At 31.6% G+C, this 22,082-nt stretch overlaps 3 protein-coding genes across 6 annotated transcripts in view; 1 reads left to right on the top strand and 2 right to left on the bottom strand.

Annotated features, from left to right (window-relative positions):
* Positions 1-22,082, bottom strand: part of LOC108736696 — a 141,969-nt gene that overhangs the window by 119,262 nt on the left and 625 nt on the right. Inside the window, exon 2 of one of the 2 annotated variants that reach the window (XM_018469224.2) lies at positions 21,397-21,484. In XM_018469224.2, coding sequence (XP_018324726.1) covers positions 21,397-21,484 — 88 coding nt within the window. Of the gene's footprint in view, positions 1-4,258; positions 4,783-21,396; positions 21,485-22,082 lie in introns of those variants that run through there. The other variant, XM_018469223.2, reaches the window with a different exon arrangement.
* On the bottom strand, positions 5,414-12,183 carry LOC108736700. The gene is made up of 4 exons (XM_018469230.2): positions 11,937-12,183; positions 7,832-8,056; positions 7,418-7,631; positions 5,414-5,782 (listed from the first exon to the last, which is right to left on the bottom strand). Exons 1-4 carry the CDS (start codon positions 11,981-11,983, stop codon positions 5,558-5,560), a joined length of 711 nt encoding a protein of 236 aa, XP_018324732.1. The 5' UTR covers positions 11,984-12,183; the 3' UTR covers positions 5,414-5,557.
* Positions 17,647-22,082, top strand: part of LOC108736698 (ankyrin repeat domain-containing protein 12) — a 68,707-nt gene continuing 64,271 nt past the window's right edge. For 2 of the 3 annotated variants that reach the window (XM_025979735.1, XM_025979736.1), the window contains exons 1-3: positions 17,649-17,740; positions 17,852-18,146; positions 18,469-18,738. In XM_025979735.1, the coding sequence (XP_025835520.1) occupies positions 17,867-18,146; positions 18,469-18,738 (550 nt within the window). In that variant the 5' untranslated portion in view covers positions 17,649-17,740; positions 17,852-17,866. Of the gene's footprint in view, positions 17,741-17,851; positions 18,147-18,468; positions 18,739-22,082 lie in introns of all 3 variants that reach the window. The other variant, XM_025979737.1, reaches the window with a different exon arrangement.

The raw sequence follows: 22,082 nt of genomic DNA, 5'->3' as shown, positions 1-22,082 counted from the left end.
ACTAAAATTATAAAGTGAGAAATTATTTATTCCTGTGTAATTGATTTAACACAATTCTAATGATACGATATAAGTATTTTGAGGTTAAGAACCTACCTGCTGCAATACAACAAAGTTGCAATAATGTGTTTGCAACGTTCTCTTAAATCGGCTTTGCACGTGCAAGTCATTGATATGATATTTCTTAAATCACCCAGAATCACCTCACCAATTATATAACGTGTTAAGAGAATGACTCTTGATAATGGCTTAACAGCCGAAACAATTGTTAGAGTGTTCTAAATAAACTGTGAAACAAAAGTGTACCAAGTGTTTTATTTCTTATATCTTATTAAATATGTTTCACCAAGTGCCTAGCCAAGATTCAATTCCTTCCATATTTATTTTGTATTTAACATTTGAAATAACAAATCAAAAAAGTATTTGCATTTTGTATTTAAATACTTTTAAAAAAACATTTTGCACACTTCTACTCGTCACCTACATAAAATCCAGAAGAAAAGGCGTTAAAAATAGAAAAACTTGTAGCGTTAAAAATAACTTTCCCATTTAAATATAACAAGACTCATAGGTATCTCAAACAAATCAAAAATAATAAAAATTCAAGTGCAGTTGACATTCGGTCGGACGAGTGCAGTTGACGATAATTGATGTTCTCGAATAAAATCAAAGTAAAAATAAAAATGTCATCTTCCGGCTCCACGAATCAAAGGAAGTGGCCATTAACACCGCAGTCAAATAGAATTAATATTCATGAGTTGCCGTTCGCATATGATAGTAACACGCACACTATGGATCCCATGGTTTTTAACAGAAGATTAAGCATCACGTCACCGAATAAATTATTATAAAAGGTGATACAACTATTACGTTATGCCATTACAATACATTTTGCATTAGGTATATACACGAGCGGATATGTTTTAGAAAAGGAAAGCTGCTTATAATTATTAGTAACATAAATACATTACGTTCTACCAAGAAGAAGAAATTTTAAATTACAAAAGGTCACAAAAGTTTAAGAGAAAAAGGAAGAGCGAAAAACTGGAACGAACTAAGAGATAAAGTAAATCCATCAGTATGTAGTAAGAAAATAAAAATGGATACGAGTATACTTCATTTACTTTCTGTAGAAACCAGTCAGCAGTAGACAGATAAAATATATTAACGTGCCTAATAGAATTCACAAACCAATTAATTCTCTAATCTAATATCAGATTGCTTCACACGCATTACGTTTTTAATGCGTGCCGTATCAGAATTGTTTACATGCATAAGCAGTTGTACATGTATTTCTCTAAGTATTCATCAATATTTAACAACATCGTCGTGAGGGTTTTGAAATATGTGAATGAATTAAATAATGTGTACAAATTACTTACACATATAACAAAATTGCTATCCTTGACACTGTGCATTGCTTAAGTGTCAAAACTTACACAGATAGCTGTGAAAGCTCTAAAGTCAATTATTTATTTATTTATCTGTAAGTGTGTATATAATAATTCACAGAAGCAATGTTAATGCATACTTAGGTACAGATGTCTTTGCGATAAAAAATTAATTAGTAAATATTTTTTTAGACCAATAGCGGTTCTACGGTTATAAGATGTTAAATATACTTAAAAATGCAGGAATGAGTTACANGTCAATTTTTCCGTGCAGTACTGTACGGATTCTACGCCCCTCACCGGTTAAGAGTTGGTCTCCTTCTTTTTCCTGGCCTAGTGCTGCTCTTTTCTACTTTACGCCGGTCATACTGAAGGTCACATCGCTACAGAAAGTAAACGAAGTATAACTACAGAATGAAATGGTGGGACAATGAATGTCACGTAGCAAAACTGGAGAATTGAAGAAGCAAAGGAGGGAATACATAGAAAAAGAAGAACTGAGTGCAGAAAACTTTGAATGTAAGAAAAAATACAAAAATTGAAGAAAAAGAAATGGTCAGAAGCAAAGGAATGATTGAATAGGAAAAACGTGTTGGGAATTAATTAATGGACAAAGCACGAGAAAACGAAGAACAATAAGTGAAAATATATAGATGAAGAAATGGATTGAGCACTTTGCCAAACAATTGTGAGGATAAAGAAAGGAAATAAGAAGCAGAAGGGGATAGAGAAATAACATCAGAAGAAGTAAAAGAAACAATAAAAAAGTTAAAAACAGTACTAAATCGGATATGGACTGGAGATAAAAAACTTCCGGAAGAATGAAAAACAGGAATAATAAAGTCAATTTACAAGAAGGAAAACACCAATAAAGCAGAAAATTACGAAGGAATAACATTCACGAGCACAGGTTACAACTACACTAAAACACAAAAAAAGCTTGAGAAAGAATTTTAAGATAAATAGGTACTAGGAGAAACGCCAGGGGGTATAGAAATAAAAAAACAGACAGACAGACACAGGAATGATCCTATAAGGGTTCCGTCTTTGTTTCGGACATACGGAACCCTAGCCCGAGAACCAACTTAACACTGTAGTTGAAAAAAATAATGTTCTCCCATACATTCAAACTGCAAATGTAAATTTGTATGCTGTTTTGTTGAATGATTTACCAAGTTATGTTCAGACCATAGACTTCTTACTAATTTTCCTGTAATCTCTAAGTAAAGAACTATTTGCCGTATGCAGGCTATGTAAACGGGAACCAGATTTTTTTTAATAAAGCTAGTTATTATGTTCTACCAATTGGAAGAAAGTTATTCATAAGTAATAACATATCAAATCAATGTTCTAATCAATCTGAATAAAACAAAACAACAATGCTCGATTAAATAATGTACAATGTTTTGTCAATTTGTTACGACTTCTTTAACTGTGTATTTATGTACATTATATGATTGCATAACTCATTAAAAAACTGCTATTGGGACCCTTCCATTGTTTAAATTGTCAATTTTAAGGGTTGAAAGATGAAAGTTTGAAACTGGTTTTCTAATGAAATGGACTACAGACGACTTCTGTTAGACTTTAGTTCATTATTGTACAATAATTACCTTAGAAAATATGCACATATAAGTACATACAATATATTCCTATAAATAATCTTTCGATGTATGTATAATGTTTTATTTCCACACATTTAACCACTTATATGAATTCCCTTTTTCATACTTGTCCAGTTTAGTACCTTAAAGATTATTGATATTAACGCCCTTATCTAATTGACTCTAACAATATGGATTAATGCACAATAATAAGAACGGATAAATATTTATTTATCATCTATCAAAAAAAAAAACACTGCAGTCTGGTCGGCGCCTTACCGAAGCTCCTCATTTGATTTAAATTCACTTGGTCCTTCGAGCCGGATTCTTTAAAATCATAACTTATTTTAATTATTATTATGTGTATAAGATAGGCTAATTTATTAATTTAAATTATGAAAATGGATGTTGTTTATGAAAAGATCAAGCAATCCTTAATGATTTTAAATTAGTTTAGTTTTTGATTTATTAACCTACAACATTATGTTCAACCACATTAAATATTCCAATTTAACAGCTTTCCATTGTTCAGTAGTGTTGCAAATCAATCAAAATTTGAATGAAGTAAGGCAAATAAACAATACAATTCGATTAATTACGGACTTTTTATAGGAGTACAATATGTATGTTACAGTAATACAACACATACATTGTACATAACATAATGTCACTCCGCTTTAGAAAAATGGTCGCAAGTATAAAAACTGTAATCTCATATGGGTCTACCTCTACCTTTTTTAACTCCTGTTTGTACTTCTGTCACTCACGTAAGTTAGAGTTAGGGCTAACAAGCCTAAGAAGGTATTTTACTCACCTATCTCGCCTATTTTTTGCTAACTTCCAGGCCCTCCCCTCCTATTCCTTCTAATGTTCTAGTACCTTCTCATTCCTAACCTTTTTTACCTACGTAATTGTTAACACCCTCTTATAACACCATAAATGCATTTTCTGTTCCATGATAAAATACCAAACTTTCATTTCTTACTTGATCAATATAACTAATATTTTTTCATGTTCTTTCGTGGTATCCTCTACCTAGTAATAAGGACTAACGCAACACAAAACTATAAAGCCGTGTTGCTGTAATAAAAACAGTAAAATTGATTATGAAGAGTTTGTCAAACACCTACCTACTTATATCAGTTTTATAAAAAGTTATGCACAAAATCTTAAAGATACAGAAGCCTATTTAACCTGTTGTTAATGAAATCTCTTATTAATGTTACGTTCTTTCATATTCACACAAAAAAGTAATTGACATACCTTAGACTTTTTGTTAAAGTTCCTATTTTCCTCAAAAACTTCGAGCTTCTTAGAAAATTCAAGAGACACCGGTTGTTCCTGAAGGACGCATTGTTTCCTAGAGATTTCCGACCGAGATGCCCTACTGTCCTGAAATTTCGAATTCACCACGACAGATCGAGCAAAACAACTTTTGTAAGTTTTTTCACTAGTTTCACTGTCGCCGTCCACATCCATTTCTTTTATTTTTAAACTGTTAATCATAGTTTTTCACTACTCTTTGAACGTAACAATCAGAACATGACAGTTTACACAAGAAAAACAATAACCCAACTTAATGATAGATATCTTATATGAAATGGCACTAAATATTCAAAAACTAACCGATACACCGATTCATTATAAGTTTTAATAATATTTAAGACACATTGTAGTATTGTTTTGTTTATGACAACACCTGTTTAATTCAAGTTTTCGAAAATAAAGTAGATAAATACACCAAACACACTATTAAAGCACCTTCACCATTACGATATGTTGCGACAACTGATGGTCATGCCGCATTGCCGACTTTGAATGAGCCATTCACGGACCGCTGATCTGGCGACGTTGTCAGCTCATCTTTTTTTTATAATGTATAATATACTTATGCGATACATACGAAAATCAACATAACAGTAAAATAAAAGCTTAAGAAACTTATTACTGTAAAATATTTTTAACTATTTAACCATATATACATATGATGTTTTTTACCTTTATTTTTACGACTCCATACCTACCAGAAAAGGTAAAAAAATCTTGACAGTGAGAATAACACATTGTCATTTTTATTACAAATAAAGGGGCTCAAAATGGAGTATTTAAATATAAATATGGAATACCTTGACCAAGTGGAATATCACATGAAAGAGTTCTGTTTTGATTTCTTAATTTTTAACAATGTATGAACAAAATATGCTAAAAAAACTTATGACTGAAACGAATAATAAGTAAGAATTCAGCCTCAAAACTGCACTTTTTTACCGAATAAATTTTCTAATGTTAGTACATGACTAAAACATTAGGCAATAAAATCCACTTCCGTATAGAGCATTTCTATTGGGTATTAAAAAAAAAGGCACCTTACAAGAAAATATTTTTTTATTAAACAATAGTAACGATTATAAAAATAAAAACAATTTACAAACAACTAACAAATTTACTGCAGTTAATCCCTTTCTTTTAATAACGATATATTAATTCATTTCAATAATTGATTTTTACAAAATTATGGTAATTACATGTAATTTTTTGGTTCGGGTTTAGTTGTACAATTTTTTAACAGAATTCGTCGGTATTTATGAGAGACATGGCAACGTCGGTTTTGGTCAGACCCGCAGGTATCGAAGCGTTATCTTCGGAACTCTCGTCGAATATTTCGCTGACATTAATCGAAACCGAAGAATAGAGCGGTTTCGTGTAATTTCTATTTTGAAAGAACTCAGATCTGATAATGCACTCTTCAACTTTGATATCAGCCTCCTTCACTAGATCGTTTACGTTCTAAAAGACGTCAATTGATATGATAAAATCCGAAGACTCGTAAACAGCTATGTAGATATTATGTTTGTATGGCAATTATTGCTAATTGTAAGACAAAAATAAATAAAAATGTACGAGAGGCACATCACGATTCATAGATTGATTTGGGATTAATGCTTGGATCTTATCTTAAAAATTTTAATACCTCACATAGTAAAAAAAAATAATCCATGATAAATTGATAAACAATAATAAACATGCAAAAAAATACAAAAATTGAAGAAAAAGAAATGGTCAGAAGCAAAGGAATGATTGAATAGGAAAAACGTGTTGGAAATTAATTAATGGACAAAGCACGAGAAAACGAAGAACAATAAGTGAAAATATATAGATGAAGAAATGGATTGAGCACTTTGCCAAACAATTGTGAGGATAAAGAAAGGAAATAAGAAGCAGAAGGGGATAGAGAAATAACATCAGAAGAAGTAAAAGAAACAATAAAAAAGCTAAAAACAGTACTACATCGGATATGGACTGGAGATGAAAAACTTCCGGAAGAATGAAAAACAAGAATATTAAAGTCAATTTACAAGAAGGAAAACACAAATAAGGCAGAAAATTACGAAGAAATAACATTCACAAGCACAGGTTACAAAATCTACGCTGAAACACTTAAAAAAAGCTTGAGAAAGAATTTTAAGATAAATAGGTACTAGGAGAAACGCCAGGGGGTATAGAAATAAAAAAACAGACAGACAGACACAGGAATGATCCTATAAGGGTTCCGTCTTTGTTTCGGACATACGGAACCCTAGCCCGAGAACCAACTTAACATTGTAGTTGAAGAAAATAATGTTCTCCCATACATTCAAACTGCAAATGTAAATTTGTATGCTGTTTTGTTGAATGATTTACCACGTTATGTTCAGACCATAGACTTCTTACTAATTTTCCTGTAATCTCTAAGTAAAGAACTGTTTTCTGTATTTTTTCCAAAATTTCACATTCACTACAGATACAAACTTGAAAAAGACAGAAGTGTATGGAAACAGCTAGAAAGTTTAACCGAATACATTAATAAGCAATAAAGAAGAGAAAAAATGAGAAACATAAAATTCGCACAGGAATACAANTTTGTTGCGAAGGACTTAACATTCCCTTTAACCAATTACAACTTTTCTTAGTACAAAATTTTTGGTATTGTTCTATACACAGAGTTATACAAATTCTAACGGCGCGTTTAAAAATGTTTAAAAAATTTATAAATGAAATTTAAAAAAGTCAATTAATTGCCTCTAACTTTTAAAGGAACAATTACTAATAAGAAGTACGGAGACAGTAATACGTAAAAAATTAATTATCATTACTACACTTGGCATTATTCAAGGATTATTATTACATTAATACATATTACTGAATGCGATTTTCACGCCCTTGCTTATAGTACCCGTTATACACCTTAATAAATCCTAAAAGTAATTTTCTAGCCATTGCATATATAACCCGCAATACACCACAAATCTTAAAACGATTTCCTCATATATAATTACGATTACAGAAAAAAAAATAAGTAGTTAAATAAAAAAATAAAAATTTTTTTCGAGTGTATGTTATGTGTTATAAAACTGAAGAACAGCCAAAGAAAATTGCACTTACTGTGACCTCTTCGGAATATTTTTTTAAAGCTTCCCGCAAATATGGGGCTTGAGGATGACCGGAAACAAGTGTATATTGGTTAGCAATAGCCTGCGCCACTTTATCTTGTAAACCGAATGTAACTAAGTTCCAAATGGCAATGTTCTGTCCAACGTTAAGGCCGTCGAACAAACAACACAGTTTAGGACCTTCCATTACTTTTATAAATAACAATCTAAAAGGGTTAAGGAATATTTACCCTCAAATAAAATTTTGGTCAAAGCTGATATATCAAGTTTTTGGCAGTATATCGCCATCTATTAACATTTACTGCCAACAGTAGTATTTCAATTGTTTAATAAGGGCCTCACGAAGGTATCTACTTATCAACTGAATTTAAGATGACCTAAAACTTATAAAAACTGTAAAACTTACTTGAGGTTTTGATCAGTTAACCACATTTCTTGTTCGTTATCGTTAACTTTAAGTCGAACAATTGTTCCTATGGTATCAAATTCATTCGATAACGCTTTCCCCGTGGTATGACTTATAGAAGAAATGGGCAAAACACGTCTGTTAATTTCTTCGAATCTCTTGGAATTATCCTCGTCTAAACAATGAAATCTAGTCCGAGCGTTCGAAGCAAGATCTCCACTTTTCCTATAGTCAGTAAATCAATCAATCCCTCTATTGATAATTATATAAAAATATATTGCAATCGATTTAGGAAGACAAATTTATTAGACTGGGGACATTAGTTGCCTTATACCCGCCTGTCAAAGTGGCGGACTGACCATATGAACTTATCGCTGATTGGCCGCCACCTCAGAGAGCTGCTACAAGCAAAGTGTAAGAGGGAAAATTATTAATTGAAAATCTAGAAATAAGTGGAGATCATTATAGCCAGAGGACGGCTCTGCCTTTTCAAAAATCAAATTTAACGAAATATTTGTGAAAAATACCACCTGACATTATGTTTTGGTGTTATTGGGTTAAAATGATTGATTTATGATTCGATTTAACTGCTTATAAATCCAGCCATGTGTATTATGCTCATGGAGTTAATTAGCATCATGTTATTGGGAGGAGGGGGGGTAAGAATGGACCATTTCACCGAGTCGGTATCATAGCCTCAGTTCACCCCTCTAAAGAAAAGTAAATTATGTTCCCCTAATCAATTTCCTTTTTTGTTTAACTTGTGACAGACCTATTGGTAATGGACAATCCATATGCACAAAAATCTAATAAAAATTAAGGATAGTTTGTGGTACAATAAAGGACATATTCGAAAATTTGTTAGCGACTTTTCTTCCTACATTTACCTTTTAACTATAAAATACTAACATACACGTATAAAACCTAACATTTTGGAATCATCACTGAAAAATATTAAAGTGTTTTATAGTTTTATTTTTGAGAAAAGACATTTAACTTTTTCACTTTTATGGCGAATAATATAATTTATAAATGAAAGTTGATTTCAAATTTTAGCAATAAAAAAATAATTTATTAAGTTTTAAAACTCTTCATATAAAAGCTAAAAGTGTCTTCATTGAATTTTTGTAATAATAATAGAAGATGCACGTTATAGCAACTATAAATTACTCAATCGAATTCTCATAACTCATATTTAAATAATTATTTTAAATTAATCATATCAGAACCACTATATCCCCATATATGTATATTCAACCAGTATTTATTTGACCAACAATTGCCAACTAATATACCTTCAATTCATGAGTGAAGCATGGCCTCTAAAACGTAACTTAGTGCAAAGCCAATGTATAGGGCGGAAGACTCTCTCCTCCTTTAAGGAATCGTAGGAATGAGTGGGTAGAGATTGGAGAGAGTAAAAGACAAACAAAATGAAGATAAGAAAAAATTAATGATAATTTATGGAATATTCCAAGACCCCTAGTCCCCTACCTCCTCATTACGCACCTAAATATCAACGCCGTTTCCGCTTTTCGTTTTACAAATTAATTACTTACTTTGGTAGTACATTGTAAACGAGAATAGTTCGTCCTTCTTTAATCATATGTAGATGATCTTCTGTAGGTTTCCAAACAGTAAAAATGTGCAATTTATCGGAACATTTGTCGTAAGCATCAAAAACTGCCAATTTCCAAACTTCTGTCACCTCTCTTTTGGAACACTTTGATTTTTCCAATTCTTTTTTTATCCGTTTTTGGATTTCTTGCTGTCTTTCTGATTGTATTTTCTGTTGATATTCGATGAGAAGGTTTTGTTGCGAAGGACTTAACATTCCCTTTAACCAATTACAACTTTTCTTAGTACAAAATTTTTGGTATTGTTCTATACACAGAGTTATACAAATTCTAACGGCGCGTTTAAAAATGTTTAAAAAATTTATAAATGAAATTTAAAAAAGTCAATTAATTGCCTCTAACTTTTAAAGGAACAATTACTAATAAGAAGTACGGAGACAGTAATACGTAAAAAATTAATTATCATTACTACACTTGGCATTATTCTTGGATTATTATTACATTAATACATACTACTGAATGCGATTTTCACGCCCTTGCTTATAGTACCCGTTATACACCTTAATAAATCCTAAAAGTAATTTTCTAGCCATTGCATATATAACCCGCAATACACCACAAATCTTAAAACGATTTCCTCACTGTTACGTATATAACACACAATACACCTTCATAAATCTTAAAAACTATTTTCTCACTGTTGCATATATAACACACAACACACCTAAGTAAATCCTATTCCTAGAGAATGAACTTTGGTATATTTTTGATTTTTCCTTTTTTCAAATTAATAATACATTCACCTTACTTTTTCATCTGTTAAACTATTTTGCAAAAAAACTCCGTCAATAACATAATAAATTATGAATAATACTCAACACACCTTGAAAGTATCAGGATCTGTAGTACTTTCCATCAGATCAAAAATCGTTTTAGGGCAATGAACTTTAGAAATTTCGCTAAAACTCATTTTGCCCAACGTTACCTTTTTCCTTTCTTCAGTCAATTCTTTTTCGTATAGGTTTTGAACTTTATAACTGATCTCTTCACACGTTCCATACCGCGTACCCTCCCACTCTGACACATATTTTTCTTCGGCCCTTTTATTTCTCCAAACTAAAATAACTTGTAACTTATTTATAACTTAACCCATGAATAAAAAGGCATTTTACCGTTAGTTCCGTCTGGATTTTTTTCCATATACCTAACCGGATAAACTCTTGCGATTAACAGCTTGGAGCAGCCAATAACTCCACCCTCAAGCTGAACCGTTGCGAGGGGTATTGGAAATGGCAAGCAACTTTTTTGAAAACCTAGCTTGGCATACCAGTGTGCAGGCCTCGTGCAATTATAAGAAATTTTTAATTTTACATTTCCCGCTTGCTACAAACCCAAAAACACTAAAGTATACCCTTAAAGTCACGAATGGAATGTGTCTTCAGTATTTTTACTTTGATTTGTGNCCTGAAGAGGATGACAACCTTCGCAATTTAACAATTCTGCGCACTGCGTAATAATTTTAATTCCAATTGCAATTTTTTTCTTTAAAATAAGACTATTTAGGGGAGCGTCTATAACAGCTTTTACACTATACCAGCCATCTGATAATTCCAATTCATGCTTATTGTAAGCTACCTACATGAAATAAAGAAAAAAATGTTCACTAATATAATTTGTTCAAATTAATTTGTAAAATGTTACTTTTATTATATCTGATACCAGAAGGATCATGCGTTTGGCGCTTGTATCGTCCTTTTCCAAAATCCTACGTAAACAGGGCCTTTCGCTTTTATCAATTTCTCTATCGTATCTAAAATAATCGAGGAGTTACAAAACCTACCACAAAACAACAAGGCAATCAGAAGCTGAACTTTTATACAATGTGTCCTAAATTGGAATAATTAAATATAATTAACAAGTTTACAGATACGTGGCAATATTAAATTTAATTCTTCAAATAGCAATAACTGCGAATAGGGGGATATGTAGAACTAAAAATAATAGGACAATTAGACAATTAAAAAGGACTCATTTAATGAAGACGAAACATTACGCAGACTTTATAGGAAGAAAATGGAACAATGTATGATTCAAACGTTTCTGAAAATATTAATGAAAAAAATATTTATATTTAGATGTTCTGCAGAAAATTATTTATAGAAGAACAAATAATTATTTTAAATTAATCATATCAGAACCACTATATCCCCATATATGTATATTCAACCAGTATTTATTTGACCAACAATTGCCAACTAATATACCTTCAATTCATGAGTGAAGCATGGCCTCTAAAACGTAACTTAGTGCAAAGCCAATGTATAGGGCGGAAGACTCTCTCCTCCTTTAAGGAATCGTAGGAATGAGTGGGTAGAGATTGGAGAGAGTAAAAGACAAACAAAATGAAGATAAGAAAAAATTAATGATAATTTATGGAATATTCCAAGACCCCTAGTCCCCTACCTCCTCATTACGCACCTAAATATCAACGCCATTTCCGCTTTTCGTTTTACAAATTAATTACTTACTTTGGTAGTACATTGTAAACGAGAATAGTTCGTCCTTCTTTAATCATATGTAGATGATCTTCTGTAGGTTTCCAAACAGTAAAAATGTGCAATTTATCGGAACATTTGTCGTAAGCATCAAAAACTGCCAATTTCCAAACTTCTGTCACCTCTCTTTTGGAACACTTTGATTTTTCCAATTCTTTTTTTATCCGTTTTTGGATTTCTTGCTGTCTTTCTGATTGTATTTTCTGTTGATATTCGATGAGAAGGTNGAATAGGGGGATATGTAGAACTAAAAATAATAGGACAATTAGACAATTAAAAAGGACTCATTTAATGAAGACGAAACATTACGCAGACTTTATAGGAAGAAAATGGAACAATGTATGATTCAAACGTTTCTGAAAATATTAATGAAAAAAATATTTATATTTAGATGTTCTGCAGAAAATTATTTATAGAAGAACAGGACAGAAGAATGAACAAGAAGTAGAAGATAGAAGCATCTTAGATGGACGAAAACGTGTAATATCGATAACATACACCTACATTTTACATCTTCGTACTCATGAATAATTCAAGACAAGTGTTAAGTCAATTTCTTCAATTTGGGATACATTGTACATTTTATCTGCTTTTAATCTGTTAATGTTTAAATAATTTAAAAATCAACCTGTATTTTATTTGCTGCATAACATTTTCTACATTGAGGCAATTCTCAAATATATCGGGAAATTTTCGCTCCATGCTAGCCAACTTCCACACAATCCATTTGAAATGATTGCTTATCCAACCGGATGGAATGAGCTTTGGTTCTACGCCCGGTGTAGTTTCAAACGCGATTTTAATTTCGGGCAAACCCACATAATCTTTTATATTTGGTACAATTGTGGAACCATCGACAGTATGTAAAATAGATGTGTATTCTTCTGAAGTATTTTGCCTATAATTACTTTAGCTGTATCGAAAACTTTTGTCAAAATGCTCAAACTAATTTGAATCCTACTTTTTAGTTCAGGTTTCAGACTTACCAAGGACAATAAAAATGAACGTGTTCTGCGTTTTTCGAGCATATTTCGAACAATTCGTCTCGAGAATTTTTCAGCGCGTCATTTTTATTAAAATTTAAAATTTCTTTTAATGAAAACTTTACCCGTTCGCTTTTACGCCTATAAAGTGTTCCAGCAGTAGGCCTACAATCAATAAAGAAATAATCACATATTTGTTCGAAAATTGTTTATAGAATTTCTAACCGTCGCATTTGATTATTTTCATCCTCAAGAAGATATATCTGCTGACACATGGCTTTGTGCCTTTCATTGAGCACCTTGATGCGAATTTCTTGAAGCCTAAGTTCGTCATTGATCTTTTTTATAAATGATGACATATTGCCAGTATCGTCGGCTCTTTTCCAAAATATTACATTTTTCCCGGGCACAACTTGGCTTTCATTGGAATAAGCAACTTTTACTTTGGCTTTTATAGGCGATATCTTGTCAATATCTACATGTGCTTTAAATGTACTAGAATTAACTAAAGTTCTCACTGGAGTGGACGTCGAGAGATTAACATCATTTTTTTCGGTATATAAAACATTAACTGACTTTTGCATTTTTGTGGGTTTGAAATCGTCGGGATTCGCGGTATGAACTAGTGCCTTTTTAGGTGGAGTTTGCCGAACATCCGCTGCTTGGTCTTGTAAATTTTCGAACAATTGCTTCATTTTTTCAACTTTGTGCTCCGGAATAAGGATCTGTTTACACGATGATTGAACACCCAGCCGCTTTTTTCCTGAATTTGGCCTCACAATTTCTTTTCTGTTGTTAACTGGGGTGTTTTTTTGCGGATCGCTGCTCTTTGTCACACTTCTGGGAGGAGTAAACATTTTTTCAAGTTTATTTTTCGCTTCTAAATAAGATCCATTGACAGCACAAGTTTCCGTGGTAAGTAAAGGTAAGTTTTCTTTTTCATCGATATCTTTAAATATTTGTTTTGACTTTAAAAGAGCGTTTTCATTAATTTGAACGTCCTTTCCAGAAGCTTTCTTAAACCCGACATTTGTATTTGATAAATTGTAATTTAAATTTAATTTTGTATCTGACTTTGCTGGACCAATAATAACTTCAGAAGTTCTAGGTTTATTAGCTATTGGGATAGTGTTAAAATTAGTAGATTGAGTACAGTTTTTATTTTCAACCATGCAGAGAATATTGGAAGCAGATGATTCCTCATTTCCTATTAATGGCGACTTATAAACCATTTCGCATGCATCCTTTAGCAAACTGTTCGATTTTGTCAAAGCAGCTTCAGAAATTCGCAACGGTTTATTAGATGCAGTTTTAAATGAAACTACCTTTAGATCTTTCTGAAGAAAACTATCGTGCGTTTGCGACGATGTATCGACCTCATTCGCTTTTTTTCCAGTTTTTCCGTATAAGGAATAGGGACTAGTATAATCCATAGTAAGATGAGACACAATTTCAGATGTGAAACATGGTTCCGTTATCTCCTTATAGAGCATCTTTGATTTTGCAATACCGGCTTTAAATTGTTCCAAATCTTCTCGTAAGGTTTTTTCAATTTGCTTATTGTCAAAACCAACATGATCGCCAGCCTCTGAATTTATTCCTTGAGATGAAAGAACAGTGGTTGGCGTTCGACTTTTATATTTAAAGATTGACTTTGATCTATTTGACTCCTCCGAAGTTTGGCTTGAAGCGGGTCTTTTTGATAATGGAGTGGAACAGAATTTGTCAGATTTTAGTGATTCCTTATCAATTAAGACTTCTTGATCATCAACTGAATTTAATGGATAAATCGGGCTATCAAGTGTTTTCTTTAGCAATGCTTTCACTTTTTTTATAGAATCTTCGGATATATCAATAGCTTTACCAGAAGCGCAAGTGAAACCGACACTTTTCTCCTTTTTCAAGTCCGATTGTTCAACTTTGAATGTATCACTGCACTCTTTATAATCTACCTGAATAGCTTTGACGTCTTGCTTTGTGTGTAATGTTTGGCATCCCGCCGATTCATTTTTCTGAAACTCCACTTTCCCCAGATTTTCAACGATTCTGTGAAGTTCATCAAATATCTTAAGAGAATTATTGTATCCAGATAGTAATTGTATATCTGAATCCTTATTGTCTAATGTTACAGCATTTTCGCTTTTTTTTGAATCTAGATTTTTATCTAAAGGGTCCTTATTAATACTATCATTCAAATTCTTAACGGAAGGCATATTTTGTGCTTTATTTTCTGTGCATACTCCATTTTTTTTTGTTATTGTTGTAAAACTAGAAGTAATGTTAGTCTCGTTAACTTCATCAATTCTGTTTAGTAATCTATTCTTTTGAGCACATTCTTGATGAAAATCGCCAATCTCTTTTGAATATACTTTTGAAGTTTGATTTGGTATTGGATTATGATTCTGAAATTTAATTTCGATTCTAGGTGAGTTTTCCATCTTCATTTTTTTACTAATTCTTATACTTTTTCCAGAATTTGGTCTTTTAGAAATTTTACATTCGTCCTCACAGGATAACTCGTCAGAACAGTTAGACTTCATAACTTTATTTTTACAGTATTCAACTATTTTCTTTAAGTTGTTAACTTTAAAAAGGTCCTCGGCTTCTTTGGCTGCGTTAAGTTTATCGATTTGACTTGGTTCACCAGTACGAACACTAATAATACTCTGAGCTCTACTAGAAATGGCACTAATTTGTTCATTCATCATTTCAATAATTTTATTGCACAAGTCTAGAATTTTATTGGATTGCATGTATTCTCCTTTTTCAAAGCCACAAAAATCAGTTAGAGAAGCAGATAGCTCGTCAAAAATTAAATTGTTGTCAGATAAAGCAATGGCCTGTAGCTCCTTCATTTTGTCATCAGATAACAAGTCCATAATTGAGTCTTTCCTTTGAAGATTTTGACTAGTCATTTGTCCTAATGAAGGAGACAATTTAAAGTCTTTTTTCTGAGTTAGGAGTCTCTGAAAATCCTGTACCTCATTATCTAAGGTGTCTGCAGTATCCGATAAAACGCTTATATTTTCAGAGTGGGCTATTGATTCCTCTATACGCTTAGTAAAATTCTGAGCTTCTGATACAAACTTAGTGTCTTGTACTTTTTCATTTTCTTCTAAACCGTCTATTTTCATTTGAATATGTTCAGAAAGGTTATTTATAAGGCTTCCAGCAGCCTTTATTATATGACTGTCACTTATTTCTTCACTTGTGCTACACTTTAAAGGAAAAGATTGGTTTGTTAGCTGATATGCCAAAGTATATTCCGAAAATGAATTCAAATGTTCTGATTCTGAATCAGACGAACATTTAACGTTTTTATTATAAAAAGTATTTATATTTCTCCGAGGTGAATACTTTCTATGGCGCCTTTTAACTTTATGAGATTGGTCTTGTTCCTGTTTAAACACAGAAGACTTATAACCACTTATGTTGGATTTAATCTCTGTATCATTTGAACAAAAAATATCATTAAACAGTCGTTGTGTGACCTCATCAAAGTCTGGAGGTAAATGTATTTCTTGTCCTGCTGCTGTTTTAAAACCACATGCCCCTTTAATGTTGTCATCTTTTATTGTTAACGCAACAGTATCTTTCAAAGATTGCAGTGCAAAATCACCTGCTTCTTTGATTGAAAATTCATTCCTTTCCTTTTCAACCACAGATTTTCTCTTTTTCTTAACAGAAGAAGTTGGAACTTTAAATTGAAAGTCGCTGACATCAGAATTAGATTTTATAGTGCCCTCTTCATTACAACTGCTTGCCTCATAAAATAAATTGCACACTTTTGTTCTACGATCTTCTATTTCTTTAATTTTATTAAACTTATCATTGTTATTAAAGGAGTGATTTAAAATATTCAAATCTGGTAATTCATAGTTTTCCTCGTTGTCACTTGGATCGTTTTGCTCATTTTCAACTTCCTTAATGACTGGAATACTTCTTTTGGCCCTTAATTTTCTATGTCTGCGCCCAAGAAGTTGTTTTTTATTTAATTTACTATTATTTAAAATAGGAGATAAAGGTCTTTCATGGGAACTTAAAATTTCGTTTCCTTCACTTAAACCAATTTTATTTGCAGTACTGCCATCCATAATTTTAATTGAACTATAAAGACATTTAAACACTTTTTTACTCAAATAAATATAATAAAAACAATTGCAAAATACTTTTATCTGCCTTTGACAAAAAGGTTATATTTTCAATAAATAATTCAAAACTACAGTCTAACTCACTCTGTAATAATTTAAGAAAATAATAACTTACCCAAGTATTACTAAAGCAAAATAATTTTAATACTTTAATAATAATGAAATATGTTCAAAAAACGTAATAATTTACTTATGTTTATTTTTCCCGCAATAACAAACTAAAACACTGTCATTTTTTTTAAATAGTTTACAATAGAGAATAGAAATTAATAAGATGTTTTCGAATACCATTCTATCCGATATGAGGTGGAATATTGCTGTTTTATTATTTTCTATTCAAAATGGGAGTGTAGTGTTATTCCTACTGTCTCTTTAAAAATATATTTTTAATGTTTAATAGTATTTTTACTATTTTGTTACAGATGATGTTATTCATAGTAAATGAAGGTCACTTAAGATATTTGGAAATCTATGAAATCAAATTTTTGACAGCATCTGACATTCGTTGTCTGACAGTCTGACAACTGCTACAATATATATTTATAAAGTTATAAACCAATTAGAAATATATTTACACAACAAATACTTAAAATTTTTACTGAAACTAAAAACTAGCATTTCTTTTAGATACAAAGGAATTCGCGTAAGTTATGATTCACCTAATTTATGTCTAGAAAATCCCTATAATTTGAACATTTATATCGATTGGTAATTTAGGTTATAAAAGTAAATTGTTTGTTTGGTACTCTTCTAGTTTCTTCATGCGAGTATGCCATCTTCCATCAAACCTAAGGGGTCCGCTGGCAACAGCAGGGTACCCCCGGTCACCCCAATGTCTGAAAGACAACAAATGGCTCTTTTAATGCAAATGACTTCTCAGTCGAATGATTCAGGTTCTCGGAGCCCCAGTAGCAGTAGTTCTTCAAGAATGAAAGATAGAAATGAAAAGGGAGAGACTCCATTACATCTTGCTGCCATTAAAGGCGATGTGGAACAAGTCTGTAAACTGTTGGCTCACAGAGCAGATCCGAACATCAAAGATTTTGCTGGTAGGTAAAGAACATCATGTGTGATAAATTAGAATTTATACTTATGATCACAAATATGTAAATGATTAGGGAAGATGACCAGATAAGCATATTAAACAATGTTTTAATGGTGCATAACCTCAGTTGTGATAAGGATAGATAGATACTGTACAATTTATAGATTTTAGGTTGTAAATCTTCTGTATTACACAGGGATTGTTATATGCATACTATGTAGATTAGTGTTTGTAATATTGTACCATATTATATTGACTGTTTCGTTTAACATAAAGTCTGTTCTTTATGAGTTTTTAATTCGTTGTTATTTTTCTTATTATTACAGGTTGGACACCTCTTCATGAAGCATGTAGTCGAGGGTGGTATGAAGTAGCTCTCAGGCTAATTCAGGCAAGAGCTGATGTTAATGTTAAAGGATTTCAAGATGATACTCCTTTGCACGATGCAGCTTCAAACGGACACTTAAAACTAGTAAAACTTCTTGTAGAACGAGGGGCAGACATACTTGCGAAAAATTATTATGGAAAGACGCCTCTAGATGTTGCTGCCGCTGGTGTCGCTCCAATTATGTTGAATCCCAGCTTACCCATATCAGGTATTTACAATTTCTTTGCCAATATCAAGATTAACATAATTATCCAATAAACTCATAATACCTTTTAGAAACAGTTCTCAAAGGTTTATGCAAATATTAGCATATCCGTATAGCCCCTCAGTTATGATTAGTGAATATGTTGGTTATTATTAGAAGGAACAAATAAATGGTCAAATTTTTACTTAATGTATCCAACTCACTTCAAAAAGTTACTGTGTAATGAAGAACCTATGGGATTTTCATAAAATTTTTGTGAGAGTTTTAACATTTATTTGTTCCTTCTATCCATTGTGAACGTTCAATGCATAGAAGGAAACGTTTTTAATATATTCATTTATTTTTGAAGTTTAGAAGCAAAAAACTGGTGCATAAATAACAATAAAAAAACTGAATGAAGACATAAAAAAATCTACTTACAAAGTTCTTTCGTATTTTAATTGTATCCTAAACTAATGCTTTCTTTGAAAATATCAAATGAAAATATTAAACGTGCAGCTATTCAACTAACTGTACTACATTGTTATTATTATTCTTTGTTGCATAAAAAGTCAAATGTAATTGTTTTTTACTTTTAACATGAAACAAATTAAATGTAGATTTCTAGCAAAAATTTTCCCATACGTGTTCAGATTGTAATTCCGAGAATTCCTTGCAACCAAAAAGATAGAAAAACCTAACAGAATGATTTTGAACATATTAGAAACGTAATAGAAAGAAAATGTTTTCTTAGAATTTTGTACGATCGCGATCTTGTTGGAAAAAAGAAATACCTGTAAAAAATCTGTACCAATGTAAAAAAATTGTACACAAACATTTCAATGGATACATTTGAAATGCTTCTATTTTCTATTTCAATCTTATTTTGATTATAAAACAAACATTATACAATAAAATAAAATTGAAATAATGACGGAGATTAGTTAAAGAGTTAGTTTCACTTATTTTATTTATCAAAATCTGATTGTGGAACAGATTTATCAGATTTTGATAAATAAAATAAGTGGAACTAACGTCAGCGTTATTTCAATTTCATTTTAATATACATTTATTACAAAAGGCAAGATTGTTTCAAACAATATTTAAAAAACTCTTGCGCGTCTTTTTCTAAAGGTTATTGTAAATTGCAATAAAAGAATCTAGTAAACGACTTCTAATTAAAAAGTAATCAGAAAATAAATACCTTTCAAGTTTTACCTGCTCGCAGTGCAAACTGCAGAAAACTGGTTTTATTAATTTGACATTTATAATAAAAGCAATATATGTGTATCCCGATGCTTTAGATACAGGTGTATTTTTTAAGAAGGTAGATACTTATTTACATTATTCGATTCATCCAACATTATAAATATTTTTTTCTAATTAATAATCGGTTGTGGCAAAATTTGTTTAAAGTTTAATGCCCTGTATCAGATACATACAACATCAAAGCCAGAAGTAAAGGGAAATAAACTTACTAAAATCAAAGTAGTTAAGCAAAGAACACACTTACGCAATTCGACCGCTACCGCATTTGCGACCGTACCGCGTTTCTATGGCGGTGGCGATGAGACCCGTCTATTGAAATTAAATTAATGGACCCATACTTGCTGCGGTATATCTACGATACCAGCGACCTGTACCGCTATAAGATTGTTCTTCATTATCCTCTAAATTAAACTTTTTGCTATAACGATATAAATTAGTTTGATGAAATACAAATAATCCACCGGTGATCACAAAGTCGCTATCGCGCATATGTGTGTGCTTTCTATCGCAGTCGCGATCGTTACGGCTATCGCTATACCGTGTGTTCTTCGCTTTATAGTCCTTGCTAACGTTCTTTATGTGTGTATGGAGCAGTCTACGGAGTACTATTACGTTCGCTCTCTATCTCTTTCAAACACATATGAAAAGATATAAAAACTATTCTATTGTATAACTCCAACATCTTTAGGTAGCGGACGTAATTTGTTTATATAAGGTACGTACTTAGGCCGCCTATCAAAATTTTATGGGGATGGGAACTATGAAACCAAAAAAGACCGCGTGTTGCTCTTTGTAGTAGATGCAACCCCATACCAATGGGATGCATCTAACAGGAGACACGCACGTATTCGCACTTCGGTTTCCACACATTGTAGCTCAACGTTCTAAGAAATGGTGTTTTATAGACCATTTTTTTGTGTATTTAAAGCTGTTCAAAAAATGGTAATGTGTCTTAAAATTAGTTAACGAACTGCTTTACTAACAGTTAAGGAGAAAAAATGGAACCGAGCACAGGGAATATTCTGTTACATGCAATCATCAAAAGGTTGCATTTTCTTTTGAAATATACGACGTAGTATAGGAGAATTCATATAAATACCTTTAGACAACTTTTCATAATATTATAAAGAGAGATAAAGTTTGAGTGTATTAGATAATCTCCGAAACTACTCATTCGATTTCTAAAATTTTCGTCAATATTCAGGGTGGACATAGGCTGTATATTATTCCGTTAAAAGGGTGGACATCGGCTATATGTTATTCCGTTATAAAAAGAAAAAATGCCAACAAAAAAAATGTATAATTTCTTTGTTCGATGAGCATTTTGCCGGTAATCTTTAATGTAAGTAGGTACAGTTTTTTCTTTTCAAATGGGTATATGTAGAATTTAATAGCTTGTATAAATTAACTAACCTGTTTTTCTTTCAACGGTTGAATTTCTCCGCAGTTCCCATGAAGTCCGAATGTACACTCTTGTCCAAAATAATAGAAGTACTTGGTCCTAAAACAAAAAAAAATATATAGATAGGAAAAAGACTAGAAATGTAGATAAACAGTTGAAAATCAAGCATGAGGGGTGTTAAATAGTAACCGTATGTGTAAAATATTTATAAAAAGATAACCGGAAATAAGGAAGTAGCCAGTTTACACTACAATTACAAAATTTCCTCTACGGAATTTCAATTATTGTGAATTCTAAACGTAAAACTTTTAGTATAGTCTGTGTATGTATGAATTAACGAAAGCAGTTTGCATTAGCTAATAGTGGAAGTCCGTAAAAACGGGTCAGAGTGCAATAACCATTCGGCCACCTATATACATATGTTGATGTTAAGTGGGCGGTCATGTCTGGCAAATCTAACCTTGGAAACGACTATTTCCTCGAAAATGAAGATTTCGGTTACGTTTAGAATTCGGTTAATTAGATTTACATTTTCAATTTTTTTAACAGTAGATATCATTAAATATATGTATCTGTACCCTGCACCTTAAAGGTTACTTAGTAAGGTGTCGTACCTGCCATTTGTGAATCTTAAAGAATTTTTTAAATTAGGCACATAATATTTTCTAAAAATTTTATAGATAATAACTTTATTATG

Source organism: Agrilus planipennis, unplaced genomic scaffold (assembly GCF_000699045.2).
Source record: "Agrilus planipennis isolate EAB-ADULT unplaced genomic scaffold, Apla_2.0 scaffold170, whole genome shotgun sequence".
In the NCBI taxonomy this organism is placed as follows: domain Eukaryota; kingdom Metazoa; phylum Arthropoda; class Insecta; order Coleoptera; family Buprestidae; genus Agrilus; species Agrilus planipennis.
The sequence above is the reverse complement of the archived record's forward strand: the minus strand, read 5'-3'. Positions and strand labels throughout refer to the sequence as shown.

What these genes read in the sequence shown, in the direction of transcription:
- LOC108736700 (XM_018469230.2), bottom strand. Translation starts at nt 11,983, where the DNA reads ATGATTAAAGAAGGACGAACTATTCTCGTTTACAATGTACTACCAAA. An exon ending in GTTTACAATGTACTACCAAA is followed by an intron (nt 8,057 to 11,936) that starts GTAAGTAATTAA and finishes TACTGACTATAG; the next exon opens with GAAAAGTGGAGATCTTGCTT. An exon ending in AATATTCCGAAGAGGTCACA is followed by an intron (nt 5,783 to 7,417) that starts GTAAGTGCAATT and finishes GACGTCTTTTAG; the next exon opens with AACGTAAACGATCTAGTGAA.